At 42.8% G+C, this 13,882-nt stretch overlaps 1 protein-coding gene across 6 annotated transcripts in view; it reads right to left on the reverse strand.

Annotated features, from left to right (window-relative positions):
- The window catches only part of COL19A1 (collagen type XIX alpha 1 chain), a 193,897-nt gene that overhangs the window by 140,868 nt on the left and 39,147 nt on the right, over positions 1–13,882 (reverse strand). For all 6 annotated transcript variants that reach the window (XM_079970398.1, XM_079970399.1, XM_079970397.1 and 3 more), the window contains exons 5-6: positions 2,137–2,260; positions 1,194–1,469 (exon numbers count right to left, since the gene is read on the reverse strand). In XM_079970398.1, the coding sequence (XP_079826524.1) occupies positions 1,194–1,469; positions 2,137–2,260 (400 nt within the window). The remainder of the gene's footprint in view (positions 1–1,193; positions 1,470–2,136; positions 2,261–13,882) is intronic.

Genomic DNA, 13,882 nt, shown 5'->3' on the forward strand with positions numbered 1-13,882 from the left:
AATCGCCCAGACCCACGCTTTCTAGGCATGGGGCAAGCGGAAGTACGAGCCCTTGGTGTATTTGAAATAAACATACAATGACAGCCTAAACCATGGTTTGTTTGTGGCAGACATAGCATTCGTGGAGGTGGAAGGAAGCCACACGAGGAGTGGGAGGCACGGTTCAAAATGAGCTACGGCTTAGTGTGACATGTGAAGCAGCTCATTAAATGTTTTCTTTTCAGCTCTACACCCCTTTTTTCTCCTTTTGTGTCCTTTCTATTAGGCCATGTACACACACCCATTTACTCCACATCCAGTGCACTCCCACTGCTGCTTTGGGAAAGCAGTGTACACAACCCATAGCTAACCTGTATGTATCCTGTCATATTCCCCCCCAAAATAATAATAATAATAATAATAATAATAATAATAATAATGTGTCTTGGTGCATTTCTCCCCAAACCAGCTTCAATCCAAAGTTAGAAATAGAAATAGAATGACTTAGCTGCGCCTTAAGCTAGTAATGTATATACAACAATAGACTAAGACCATAAAAAGAACCGTGCTTGATCAGACCAAAAGCCTACCCAGTCCAGCATCCCCTTTCTCAGAATGGTCAAAAAGATGCCCAAAAGTTGTTCCTAACCAGTTTTCCAGAACGCTTTGAGTTACATGCAGTGCAGTCCATCCCACTGCCTATCCTGCACTGGCAAGAGGAAAGGCACTCTAGAAAAATGATAATGTGCCTATATGGAACCTGGTATGTTAAATTGTGGCACCCGTTTGACAGTAGCAGGTGGCATGGTGTGGCGGCGATCTTTACCTGACCTTCCAGCAGGTGAGTCGCTGCTGCGTACTAGGATGGAGAGAGGAAGGAGTAAAGTGGCAAGGAGGACAGCATGGTGCAAATACACCAACAGGAGCACTAGACTGCCTGCACTGTCATGTTCGCACTGCACTGACTTTGCCACCACTTCACGCCTTCCAATAAGGAGCAGGGATTCACCTGCCAGGAGGGCAGGTAACTATCTCCATTCCACGACCTCATTGGCTACTACTGTTTGATCTCTTAAGAATCAGGTTTCTTATTTCAAAGGGTCCCAGTACATAACATTAATAACTTGCAAAGCTTTTCTTTTGTAGGGATAAATACGTTTTGATCACGCATTTTTATATCACTGAAATATACTTTAACGGTCAACCCAACTTACATCTACAGGCTTGCCATCTAAAGAATGGGTAGCAATAAGAATCTTCCCTTGAAAGTCTGTAGTAGTATTCTCATCAATCTCCCTTTGCTCAATTAAGCTGCAATCCACATAGAGAGAAATGATCCTTGATTGCACGCTAATGCCAAGCTTGTGCCATTGCCGATCAAAAACAGGGTGGATTTCCCGACTTCTAAAGGTGTAGTGCAATGCGCCCCCCTGGGTGGACTGTGCAATGTACTCTACAATTTTTTTTGTACCGTCAACGGTGATGTAAACCTGAAAAAAAGCAGAGTCAAATTAGAAGCGGTCTGAAACAATGAAAATGCAAAATAGCAAAGAACGGACTAAAAGTTCACTCCTCATTATATGTTGGTAGGATGCAGAGAATCACAAGAGGAATTCTGTTTGGCCAGTGGGGCTTCCTCATTCCCACTGCAGTCTCTTGTGCACTTGTGCACCCACACACATACAGCCATTCCTGAGGATCAAGGATTCCCCAGAATGGCATTGGATATAGTGTGGGAGCGACTGCTGGCAGATACTGGTAAAAATTACTACTCCCTGTACACAGCTGGATGTGTCTTCTACTTGTGCAAGAGACTCTTTTGGATCCCACCCTTGGACATTAAAAAAAGTCTCCCATGCAGCTTCATCATCAAGCATCAGTTCTAAACCCTTTATTGTTTAATTTGCTTTTCGTTTGTTACGTCTCTATTCCACCACAACCCAAAAGAGAATTTCAGTTTCACAGCAATCCTGGGTGGCAGCTTACACACTTACCATGCCAGTGCTGTATTACAGAACAGTTACTGATTCTATATATAGCCATAACAGCAAAAACATCTTGAGTATACTCTGATCCCAGAGAGGAAAATATCTGCTTTCCTACAAAGCTGTATCTATCACCTGACACTTGGGAAGGCAAAAGACCATTTGTTCTAACCTGTGGCATGTTGTGCTGATCTAAAATTTGCAGCAAATACCATCGTTCTCTTTTGCTGTTTCGCCTAACACGGAATGTGGCTGTTAAGAAATACTCCTCTGGAATCCCATTTGGAAACACTTTCCTACATGAAGAGACGAGGGGAGAGAGAGAGAAATGATAACTGGGTGAAAAGATGAAAACAAATGTAAGTTAAAATACACCTCTCCCAATGATGTCCTCATGGATACTCATGCAACTGTATGGTCTTCAAGAGACTGTACTGCCTTAAGAGTTGCATTTGTACCAAGCCAATACCTGAATGCATGTTGGCTCCTGTATGGGATTCATCATCCTAAAGCAGGCATGGCCAAACTTGGCCTTCCAGCTGTTTTGGGACTACAGTTTTGATCATCCCTGACCATTGGTCCTGTTAGATAGGGATGATGGGAGTTGTAGTCCCAAAACAGCTGGAGGGCCAAGTTTGGCCACGCCTGCCGTAAAGCATGGAGCGAGCCAGATGACACACAGAGGAAGCCTAAATGTATTTGGGTATACAAGTGAAGGTTCAATGCAACTATGAAAAGGCCAGCAGATGCAACTTGGATCACATGATGCATACATGAACAAGCACACTTGACTAGGGCTATAACCTCATGGCACTAAGTAACTCCTGTGTAAGCAGAGATCCATTCTGTGTCATCCGTTAATTATCCGAAGGCTCTGAATGTACCCAAGGCTATCTGCTTAAAGGTAAAGGTACCCCTGCCCGAAGCCCAGTCGTGGGTTGTGCGCTCATCTCACTCTAGAGGCCGGGAGCTGGCGCCGTCCGAGGACACTTCCGGGTCACATGGCCGAACGACGGGAGCTCACCCCGCTGCGGGGATTCGAACCGCCGACCATACAATCAGCAAGTCCTAGGCACTGCGGTTTTACCCACAGCGCCACCCGCGTCCCTACATCTGCTTAAAGGGGGGCTATTACAGAAGTGCCGAAACGATGTATGAAGCTGCTTCTTTCCTTTCCCAGTTTAGAGAAGGGCTTGTGAAATGTTCGCTGAAGGCCAAAAGCAGGAAGCTCACATACTCAGTCATGTCTGCTGGCAGCAGTTCCTGTCTGTTGCTCCTTCACCACACCCTGCAGAGAGGGGATCTTATCTTTCACCGGGCAAATATTTTGGCAAGCTGCCCATATGCGCAGCACATTTATGATCAGACATTTAGCATTCGGCCCAGTGCAGTAGCACAAGAGCTACGCACAGCTTAAGCGCTATTTGATACGCAGGCCGTTCGCTGGCCTTCTGCCCAGGGATGAATTTCACCCCAAATGATCTTTGAATGCAACCTAAAAAAAAAAATGTAGCTTTTTAAATTCAAGACAGACAAACATGTTTTCTAACAAATTATTTATAAAACAAGTTAATGACAGGAAAATAATAATAATTTCTTTCAAGTTTTGGGAACATTAAAAACCACTCCCCTCTAAGACTACTCCATCCCATATAAACTGCTTGGACTGACTACTGCTGCGTGGATGTCTGTCTGTCTGTCTGTCTGTCTGTCTATCTATCTATCTATCTATCTATCTAAAAAACCACACAAAAACCAAACCCTTGACTGTTACTGAGGGTACTAATATTGTTTGTCCTGTAGCTGCAAGAAGTTGCTTCCTTTCAGACATCATCACCAGACATCATGTACGTTAGAATTATGAAAGTGATATAATGCCATTTTCCCCAACCAACCAAAAAAAATCATATCATGGTTGCTGGAAGGAAAGCAGACATCCAGACTTCTTTGCTGCTGCTGCTGCTGCTTTAATTCAACTTTGATGAGGATCCATGCATGGATGCAAATAAATGAACAACAAGGTGGAAACTGAAAACACTAACCAAGCAACTGCAGACCAGCAATACTGCCAGGGATGGAGAGATCTGTCAATTTCAGTTCTCTCAGTTTCTCAGTCCCCCCCGCCCATCTTAAATTCATCCTCCACATTTTGCAGCAATTTGTGACTTGAAATAAAATTCTCCTGAAAATCCTTCAGAATTTTAGTGCAAATTTCTCCTAATGAAAACATTTTAACATGCAGTTTTGACGGATGTACACATTTTTGAAAGCAATGCATTTGTGCATGTTATTTTCGCCATTATTTCTTCATTTCCTGCACAGTTTCCCCTAACATGTGCATTTTTATAAACACTGGTTGGCTGGTGAACCTACAGTGCAAAATTCAGATAAGCGTGAATTTTGAAGGACAGCAGTGTTTTTGCTTGCATATTGCTTCAGAAAATGCAAAACTGATAGATTTGGCCTTAAATGAATATGGAAACGAATTTCTCCTCCATCCCTACTGCCAAGCCAAATGCGGCTCTTTGTTTTCTAAGAACATAACAAGAACTTGCTAGATCAAGCCAAATGCCCACCTAGTCCAGTTCTGTTCTCAGAGGCCAACCAGATGCCCACGGAAAACCCAGAAACAGAACCTGAGTACCACAGCATCCTCTCCACCTGTGATTCTGAGCACCTGTCATTCAAAGGCATACCACATTTGACAGCAGAAGTAGAGCATAGCCATTGTAGCTAGTAGTAATCATTGACAGCATTATCCCCCATGAATTTGTCTATGTGCTAGGTAAGCAGCAGAACCTGGAAGTTTATAGAGCTTCTCCTGGGTGGCCACACATAGCTGGCAGGTGGCATATGGCTTCATGGGTCACAAATTGTGCAGGTTTGATACAGCAGAAAGCAGATCAAAGTGTTAATGGTCCAATAAATGCCGTATAACATAAACAACCTTCTGCAAGATATCATTTTCTCTCTGCTGCAGTGTTTTAACCTCTATTAGCCTGTAAGGAGGGCACATTTATCGAAGAATTGCTGAACAAACTTTCACAGAAATCTTGATTAGTACAGACAAAATTCAAGCAGGGGGAGGAAAGAGTTAATGGAGTGGAACATAAATTCAAGCTGAATATTACATCTCATTTAGGAACTCCAGCACAGTAACGCACAGAAGAACAATAAAAAGCAAGAAATGTTTAGGAAAAAAATGTGAAACAAAAGAAGTGTGCTTGCCCAGTTCCATATCTTACAAGCTTCCTGTGCTCCTCATGGCTTTGTAAGTGTGTGTGTGGATTATAAGGGGTATATCACTATGGTATAAAGCAAGGCTCTCACTCACTTTACTCCTCCCATGTCTCTTGACAGTGCCTGGTTCAAGAGAAACACAACAGGGCTTTCCCCCACTGCTGATTCTGCTCTGCCATTTTTTATTTTTAAAATTCTCACTGTTTCATTCTAACTAAGGATCAGCAAAATAACTGTGTGAGCCATATACATAGTAAATTGTAATTTTGGGTTTCATCGTTGCATGCTTTTACCTATTAAAATATTATTTTCAATTAAGATCTTGGATCTTTACATCTTCATCTAAGCTATCAGAGAACGTTTAACAGATGGGGTACACTAACACTAAATGGTTATGGAAGGTTCTCTGGGTGAGATATTATGCCACTGGGTGCTAGCTGCTAGGAGCTGCAGGTGGGCATTAAGTTTGGGCAATGTTTCTATACATCGCCCAGGACCAGTTTGGGAGCCAGAGTATGATGGCTCCTTCACCTGACTCCTTCTGCATGCTGGGTGCTGGCAGCAGAGGGACCCCCTCTACTGCCAGCATCCAGCAGGAAGAATGGCTGATGTGGCTCATTGTTCCCTCTGTGCTCCAGGTGCTGGCAGCGGAGGGAGTCTTTGCACTGCCAGTGCCCAGTGGGAGGAACAGGCTGTATCAGGCGCCAGAGTGAAACTGCTGCCACTCCTGCCAAGGGAGCTGGGGCAGTTTCACCCTAGCACCTCAGGACCAATGCAGCTTGTTCCTCTGATTTTCAACATCGCAATATATCACTATATAACAATGTCTGGCTGGTGATACACCACAATGTTGAAAAGCTGACCTCTCCCAGACCCAGTAGGCAGAGTATTGTTGCACTCATGAGTTCCCATGAGCATCTGGTCAGCCACGGTGAGAATAGGATGCTGGACTAGATGGGCTCTTGAGCAAGCTTGTCTTACGTTGTTATGTTTTCCTATACTATCCTAGAAGGCAAAGGATGAGATACTGTATGGAAACACTTGTATATCAAGGCAGTGGAGATGCATGGAGATGGTTGATGGCCGAGATTTTTGATACAAATGAGCTAATCACCCTAAAGCATGCCAATTTTCCAATTAACCATGCCCTCACTGGTACTGCTGTAGCGTGTACCATCTGGCTAGGAAAATGAAATATAAAGCGTATCCTCCGAGACAATCATAAATGACTGTTGCTTTACTGGACACCAATTAACTGGCTGAAAATTTACTTTTGCCTTGGCACACACTCCCTCTTTAGAGACCAAAAAATTACCTACACTGATTAGGGCTTTGGCATACAGCAGCTATTCAACATGTTGGCTTAATACTCTCAGGTTATAAACAGAATTTTACACTGACTTGCCCTTCAATTAAGTAATTAGCAATGAACAGGGAGGGAAATTGTCTCTCCTTTATGACTGCCCCCCCAAAAAAAAAGAAAGAGTGATGAATCAATTTATACTCTCAGGTCTGCTGATTCTGAGAGCCATCTCTTGGATTTGATCATGAACATAAGACTGGGAGGAAAATGCATTTCAGCCAACTCCGCATTTTCTAAAGGGAGTGAAAAAATTCCATTTCAGTGCCAGGATAATGACCAAAGCACACTACCAGCTTAGTCTAATTCACATAAACAAACAGAACAGCTGCCATTTTGGAAAACCTCTGTTTATGAAAGTTGAACAGGAAGAAACCAGTGGTGTCCAGGACCACCGCCACCTTTGACAGATGATGAGAGGCTGTCAGCTAAACTGCATACACACGCCCATTCATTTAAAGCACATATTCCCCAAATAATAATGGGAACTGTAATTTGCCAATGGTGCTGGGATCGGTAGCTCTGTAGACACTTCCAAGTAAATATGCTTGGAATGCAAGTGCATTGTGTGGCTCTCCTAATTATAATGTTCCGGGACAACTTGGCCTGGGAATCAGTTCTGATATGGTTTTCATAAGATACAGGCCTTCATCTATTAATGGGTCATACAAACAAAAGGACAGCCACAGAATGGCATTCTGTTTCCAGCAGTAGCTGATGGTAACTTGACAAGCAAGGCATGATGGTGATGAACGTCCTCTGTCATCTGCTCTCAACATCTGGTACTCTCAGCTATGTACTGTCCCAAAATACAGATGCTTCATCTCTTGCAATGATGATTAATGGTCATCAATAAGACTAATATGTGCTGATGTGTCACAGGGGCTAGAGAGCATGCAACGAATCCAAAAGTCCCCAGTTCAAATCTTGTAACTTGAATGAACTCTGTAGGTACCCTTTGTAAAACTACTCCTTCAGTCTTAATCACCACCACCACCATTATGAAGGATAATTGTACTGACTCACCAAACAGTGTTGATGTAAGGATTAACACTAGAAAGTGCATGTGGAACACTTTGGAGATGATATACAAGTGTTAAATATTGTTGTTGTTGTTGTTGACTTATCCTCCACAGATTTATCACAGCCATGAAAAGAACAATTCTTTTTATTTCCTATACCTCATACTATTTCTGTTTTGCAACTTTGAAAGAATGGGGTGAGGGCCATGGTTTTTTCCTAAATGTTCACATTCCCAGCAGAATTTAGAGCAGCCACTTTCTTTAAGAACAAATATATATCAAACTTCAAAATACAATAGCAGGTGCTGAGCTTGCACCACAGTGTCACTGGTACATAAAAGAGCAGAATCGCATACATTTCTCTTAGGTATATTATTAGATTTGTCATTCTGCGTTCGGTGCCTAGAGAATTGGAGTTCAGTTACAGATACCAATAAGAGAGACTTGGTTCTTTGCCTCAAGCTTTAGTGAACCACACTTTTCATTACGGACATCGCCAGTGGGAGCCCTGGAATTGGCCTATATATTACCCTCAAAGAGGAAGGAAGAAAGAAGTGTAAAGGGGGGGGGGAGAATCGAAGCTTATGCTAGCATTTCTCAAAAGAACACAAAATAGAAGTTGCAGGTTTCAACTCAGCGTTACTCTATGAACAGCTCTTTAAAAGTGAGGTCAGTGGGTGATACAGACCTGAGTCACTGTCCTGCAAACTGCACAATGGAAAGCAGAGCATCAGAGGCAGACTGAGTTAGTCAGGAAGATGTGTGGGAGTGGGGTCAATTTGTAGGCTCAATGCTTTTTGAAACATGGCAATCAGTGGATGGGTCTGATTGGTTGCTATATCTGGTGGTGCAGAAAGCATCACACACCCATTGTACACCATGACAACAACTGTATTGAGTTAATCTGTGGAGAGCCCTGCTTCAGGAATGGGTGCTGAACTATGTTGGCTTTCAAGCTTTTCTAGTCCTGTGACTCTTTCTTCTAGCTTTCCTAAGTGTTCTATGCTTTTATAGCTAGCTATCAATAAACTGAAGACAGTAATCATTGAACTATAGGCAGACTTGGTTGCAGTGCTATTTTTGAGAAGCAGTAGTAAGAGGTACCCATATCAGATTTAGTAAGGCAATCTTTATTTACCTTTTGGGTTTTGCTTTAAAAAGCACTGATGGAAAAAAGCTGCTATTTTTAAATCTTATGAACACTAATTCTTCCACACTGAATGAGACCAAATTAGAGTTTGTGATTAACTTCCGTATTTACAAGTATCAATGGGGCCTCTAGCTCGCTGAATGTCTTCCAGGAAGAGAAAGATGATCCAAGTTGCATTTCCTGAGAGTGAAGTGAGAGATGTTTGGCATTTATGGCAAGACATCTCTTCTTCCAGCTGACACCTACCATCACCTGTCACGTTACAAATAATTTGATGATCAGTGGCCGTGAGGTTGGCGTGAACCTCTGTCCTCCTTGGGTGGGTGATGATGTCTTTAATGCCACCTTAAACCAGGACTCTGAAATCTTAGCCTTTTGTGTTTGCGCTGAGGATTCAACAAACAGAGGCATGGTACTCATGGAAAGCTGAAGCTCCAAGGACCGAAAAGAATAATCCTTCTTGCTGACATTGTCAGCAGCAACACATTAAGGCACAGCACTTACAATGTGGAAAAAAATTCAGACAACAAACAAGTGCCCTGGAGAAGAAGAACAAAAGAACAGCGAGCAGCTAATAAAACCCAGCTGCAAGTCAGTGCCAACGCAGGATATCTGAATGCAAATTCAAATGAAAATCAAGATTTGCTGTCTGCTACTCAGAATAAGGATAAAGGCACAAGGAACTCTTACATTTATTTTTATTTTCTACATTTTGTATACTGCTTATTCACAGCCATGTGTAAGCTGTATTTCAGCTTGCTCAAATGTTGTTTTTAATTTTTTAAAAGGATAAATGCCATTCCAGAACAACTTTCTCAACGCGATCCTCAACATATAGGTCATATCCAGAACTAATTAGTTGCAATCAGGCCCTACTTAAATCAACATTAAAACTTAATAACGACTGAGAGATGTTCCACTGATTCCAGTGAACCTAGGTTGGACATAACCCATTAAAATTAAACTAAACATCTGAAAAACCAGATATTCAATACAAGAATAAAAATGCAGCAGGTTTAAAGCATCAGTTGTATTTGCAGTGGGTACTGTTGTGTCTATATTTGGTAGTCCCATGTGTATTGAATGTTAAAATTGTTTCTACTGCAGCAATGTGTGGGCAGACTCTTCAGGGAAATGTATGGGTTTGGCAGTTGCAGCAGCACCATTTATAATGTATTTACTGTATTTTCCAGTTGCCTCATGCAATGAACCTCAAGGTGACGTACAAGACATCCCCAGGGAGAACTTCATGCTCTAGCAGTCCTTGGGGTTTACTTCCAGATAAGCTGCATAGCCTGGTGCCAACCTTCAATTTCAATTTGTGCAGTAAACCACAAATCTCGGCGAGCCACCTCCAGCAAATCTACCCTGCTCCTAATTTTCCTACACCCTAACTTCAAAACAAGGACAAAACCAAGATGTATCACAGACTCAAAAGCTGAATGACATAACCTGGATATTTGGATGTCACAATCAATTTCAGGACATCACATGTTATGGGAATACTACAGTAGTGAACAGTATGGATGGCTCAGATGTGACAAATTGACTCTGAAGGTGTTTTGAATCCAGAAATGTATGAAACCACCAGTGCTCCAATTGAATGCAATATGACTCCTGCTGAGGAGATTCAGAAAAATACACAGAGCCATTAGAAACCTACCCACATGGGCAGCATATAACACTGAGAAGCACTACTCAACTGAAAGCCAATGTTGATACTGTAGACAAGGCATGTCCAACTCCCAAGAGACTGTGATCTGCTCACAAAAATACTCGCTGTGATCTACCCATTGTTATTGACAGGCAAAGTTGTTGAGCTTTCTTTAGGGGAACCAAAGCTTTGGGCGGGGGGGGGGGGGAATCACCAAGTGTCATGCGATCTACTGTGATCTACCACAGACGTCCAGTGACCTACCGGTAGATAGCAATCTGCCTGCTGGACATGCCTGCTGTAGACCCAACCATAATATGTTTGCAAATGTGTTGTTGTTGTTTAGTCGTTTAGTCGTGTCCGACTCTTCGTGACCCCATGGACCAGAGCACGCCAGGCACTTCTGTCTTCCACTGCCTCCCGCAGTTTGGTCGGACTCATGTTTGTAGCTTCGAAAACACTATCCAACCATCTCGTCCTCTGTCGTCCCCTTCTCCTTGTGCCCTCCATCTTTCCCAACATCAGGGTCTTTTCCAGGGAGTCTTCTCTTCTCATGAGGTGGCCAAAGTACTGGAGCCTCAGCTTCACGATCTGTCCTTCATGTTTGCAAATACGGTGGCCTAATTTGCACACTGTGCTGATGATATCACATCATATCAGTGTCGAGGCAGTTGGATCTGGTATGCCCAGAATTGTCACCTTGGTCTCAGCAACGGTACAAGAAAACGTACACTTTTATACCTAGGTGATATGAAAGGTGGTTTTGTTCTGCTCATTACAGATTTCCACACAATATTTTGTTTCCTAAAAGCCCTGGCAAAAATATGGTGACGGGGGTGGAGGTGGGTGGGAGAGAGAGAGACTTGGACAGCTGCAAGTAGAAAACATTACAGTCCAACAACAGTCGGACAAATACTCAACCAACTAATTCAGCAAAGGCTTTTGCTACAAACCATTTCTGCCCTCACAGATCCATCATGTTTCATTGATTTGCTGTCTTGAGAACATACTGATGGCCATTTGGAATTTATTTTTAATTTTGTTGTTATCATCATCACCACCACCACCTAAGTAACTTTTTAAAAAAATAATGTTTAACATAAAATATTATATTTGTCTAGTAAATTTGGGCTGATTTGCAATGCTCCTCATCAGATCCTGCTTTTCATATATCCCATCTGTATTCAAATAAAGTTTAGAAAAATTAGTATTTTGTTTCCTCAGAACAAACTGATTTCGCAGGTGGCGCTGTGGGTTAAAGCCTCAGCGCCTAGGGCTTGCCGATCGAAAGGTCGGCGGTTCGAATCCCTGCGGCGGGGTGCGCTCCCGCTGCTCGGTCCCAGCGCCTGCCAACCTAGCAGTTCGAAAGCACCTCCGGGTGCAAGTAGATAAATAGGGACCGCTTACCAGCGGGAAGGTAAACGGCGTTTCCGTGTGCGGCTCTGGCTCTGGCTCTGGCTCTGGCCAGAGCAGCGATGTCACGCTGGCCACGTGACCCGGAAGTGTCTCCGGACAGCGCTGGCCCCTGGCCTCTTAAGTGAGATGGGCGCACAACCCCAGAGTCTGTCAAGACTGGCCCGTACGGGCAGGGGTACCTTTACCTTTACAAGAGACATCAACCACTCTGCTTGCAAAGGTGGCTGTCTTATTCCAAGACAGGGGTATCAGAATCATCACATTGGACAACAGGTGCAATTGGAGTGTAATTGTAATGGAAATCTGAATAGAACAGAGAAATATTTATGTAGATTGTATGGTAATTTGGTTACAATCGAAATAGGTTTTAGCTTATAAGCAGATGAGCTATATACTGGTATTCATATTGCATCTAAAGGAAAAACACTAATCTTTCTTTCTTGTTGAAAAAAAAATCACCTAAACAACTTCATCAGATTTTAAAAGGTAGGGGAACCATATTTGAAGGACTGTGCATGCAGGAAAGTCTAAAATGATTTCATTTTTAAAAAAGAAAATATGATTTCATATCTCAACGGAGAAAAAGTAGTTACAAACTAGAGGCTGTACTGTACTATGCTCAGTGTTTGTATACTGAGTGAGGCTCCAAATGTTGTTTTCAGATGATTCACAGCTCTTGATCCTGCATGAACAGAGCTCTATACCAAAAATAATAGGAGTTATGAGCTTCACTAGTTTAGCCTTCAGAATCTGTAACCTAGCCCAGCTCCACATTTTAAGCCTCACTAACGTGATAAGCTTCAGCTCTGTAGCCTCTGGGGCTCAGGGCCGTTTAAAAAACTCTTCTGCAGTGTGCTAATGGGTTTTTAGCTTGCAGGCATGACTCCAGATTTAAAGAAGTTTTAAAAATACTTCACATGATTCAGAAACCTGGAACCTCCCCCACCCTTTCTTCCAGTGAAATACAATTAGGGAAATCAGATAGCATGCGTGCCATTATCCTTCAGAGGGTGTTTGGAATGGATTAGATGCTTCCTATATGACCTAGAAAACTGCTTTGAAAGCCTTCTCACCCAGATCTAATCTTGTGACAAGTACTGGCCAGAGAGAGAGAGAGAGAGAGAGAGAGAAAGAGAACACTTCTGTTACTTAAAGCTCATGGCAAGAATATACAACTGCAACTTCAGAGTGAAGAAGAGTTATCTTCCTTCTAATAGCTATCTTACACACACACACACACACACACACAGAGAGAGAGAGAGAGAGAGAGAGAGAGAGAGAGAGAGAGGCTAGCTCCGTTGATAAAGCATGAGACTTAATCTGAGGGTTGTAGGTTCATTGCATTGCAGAGAGTTGAACTAGGTGATCCTTGGTCCCTTGCAACTCTATGATTCTATACACTGCATACCCTCCAACATTTCTCCAATGAAAATAGGGATAATAATAATAATAATAATAATAATAATAATAATAATAATAATAATAATAGGGTTGCCATACATCTGGAATTTCCAGGACATATCCTGAATACTTCAGCTGGCAGCTCACTGGAGTGCTCACTGAGTGCTCACTGGAAGGACAGATCGTGAAGCTGAGGCTCCAATACTTTGGCCACTTCATGAGAAGAGAAGACTCCCTGGAAAAGACCCTGATGTTGGGAAAGATGGAGGGCACAAGGAGAAGGGGACAACAGAGGATGAGATGGTTGGATGGTGTTCTTGAAGCTACCAGCATGAGTTTGACCAAACTGCGGGAAGCAGTGGAAGATAGGAGTGCCTGGCGTGCTCTGGTCCATGGGGTCACGAAGAGTCGGACACGACTAAACGACTAAATAACAACAACAAATAATAATAACAATTGTTGTTGTTGTTTTATTTATACATCACCCATCTGTCTGAGTGGTCCCAACTACACTGGGTAGCTTCAAGCAAATATAAAAATGTAGTAAAACATGAAAACTTAAAAAACTTCCCTATAGAGGGCTGCCTAAAAACGCAGCAGACGCACCCCCCTCACCTCTGCATTTTAACCTGCATCTGCACAGTGTTACTCACATCAGAGCGGTAGCAGGGATGT

Source organism: Podarcis cretensis, assembly GCF_951804945.1.
Source record: "Podarcis cretensis genome assembly, chromosome: 3".
Classification (NCBI taxonomy): domain Eukaryota; kingdom Metazoa; phylum Chordata; class Lepidosauria; order Squamata; family Lacertidae; genus Podarcis; species Podarcis cretensis.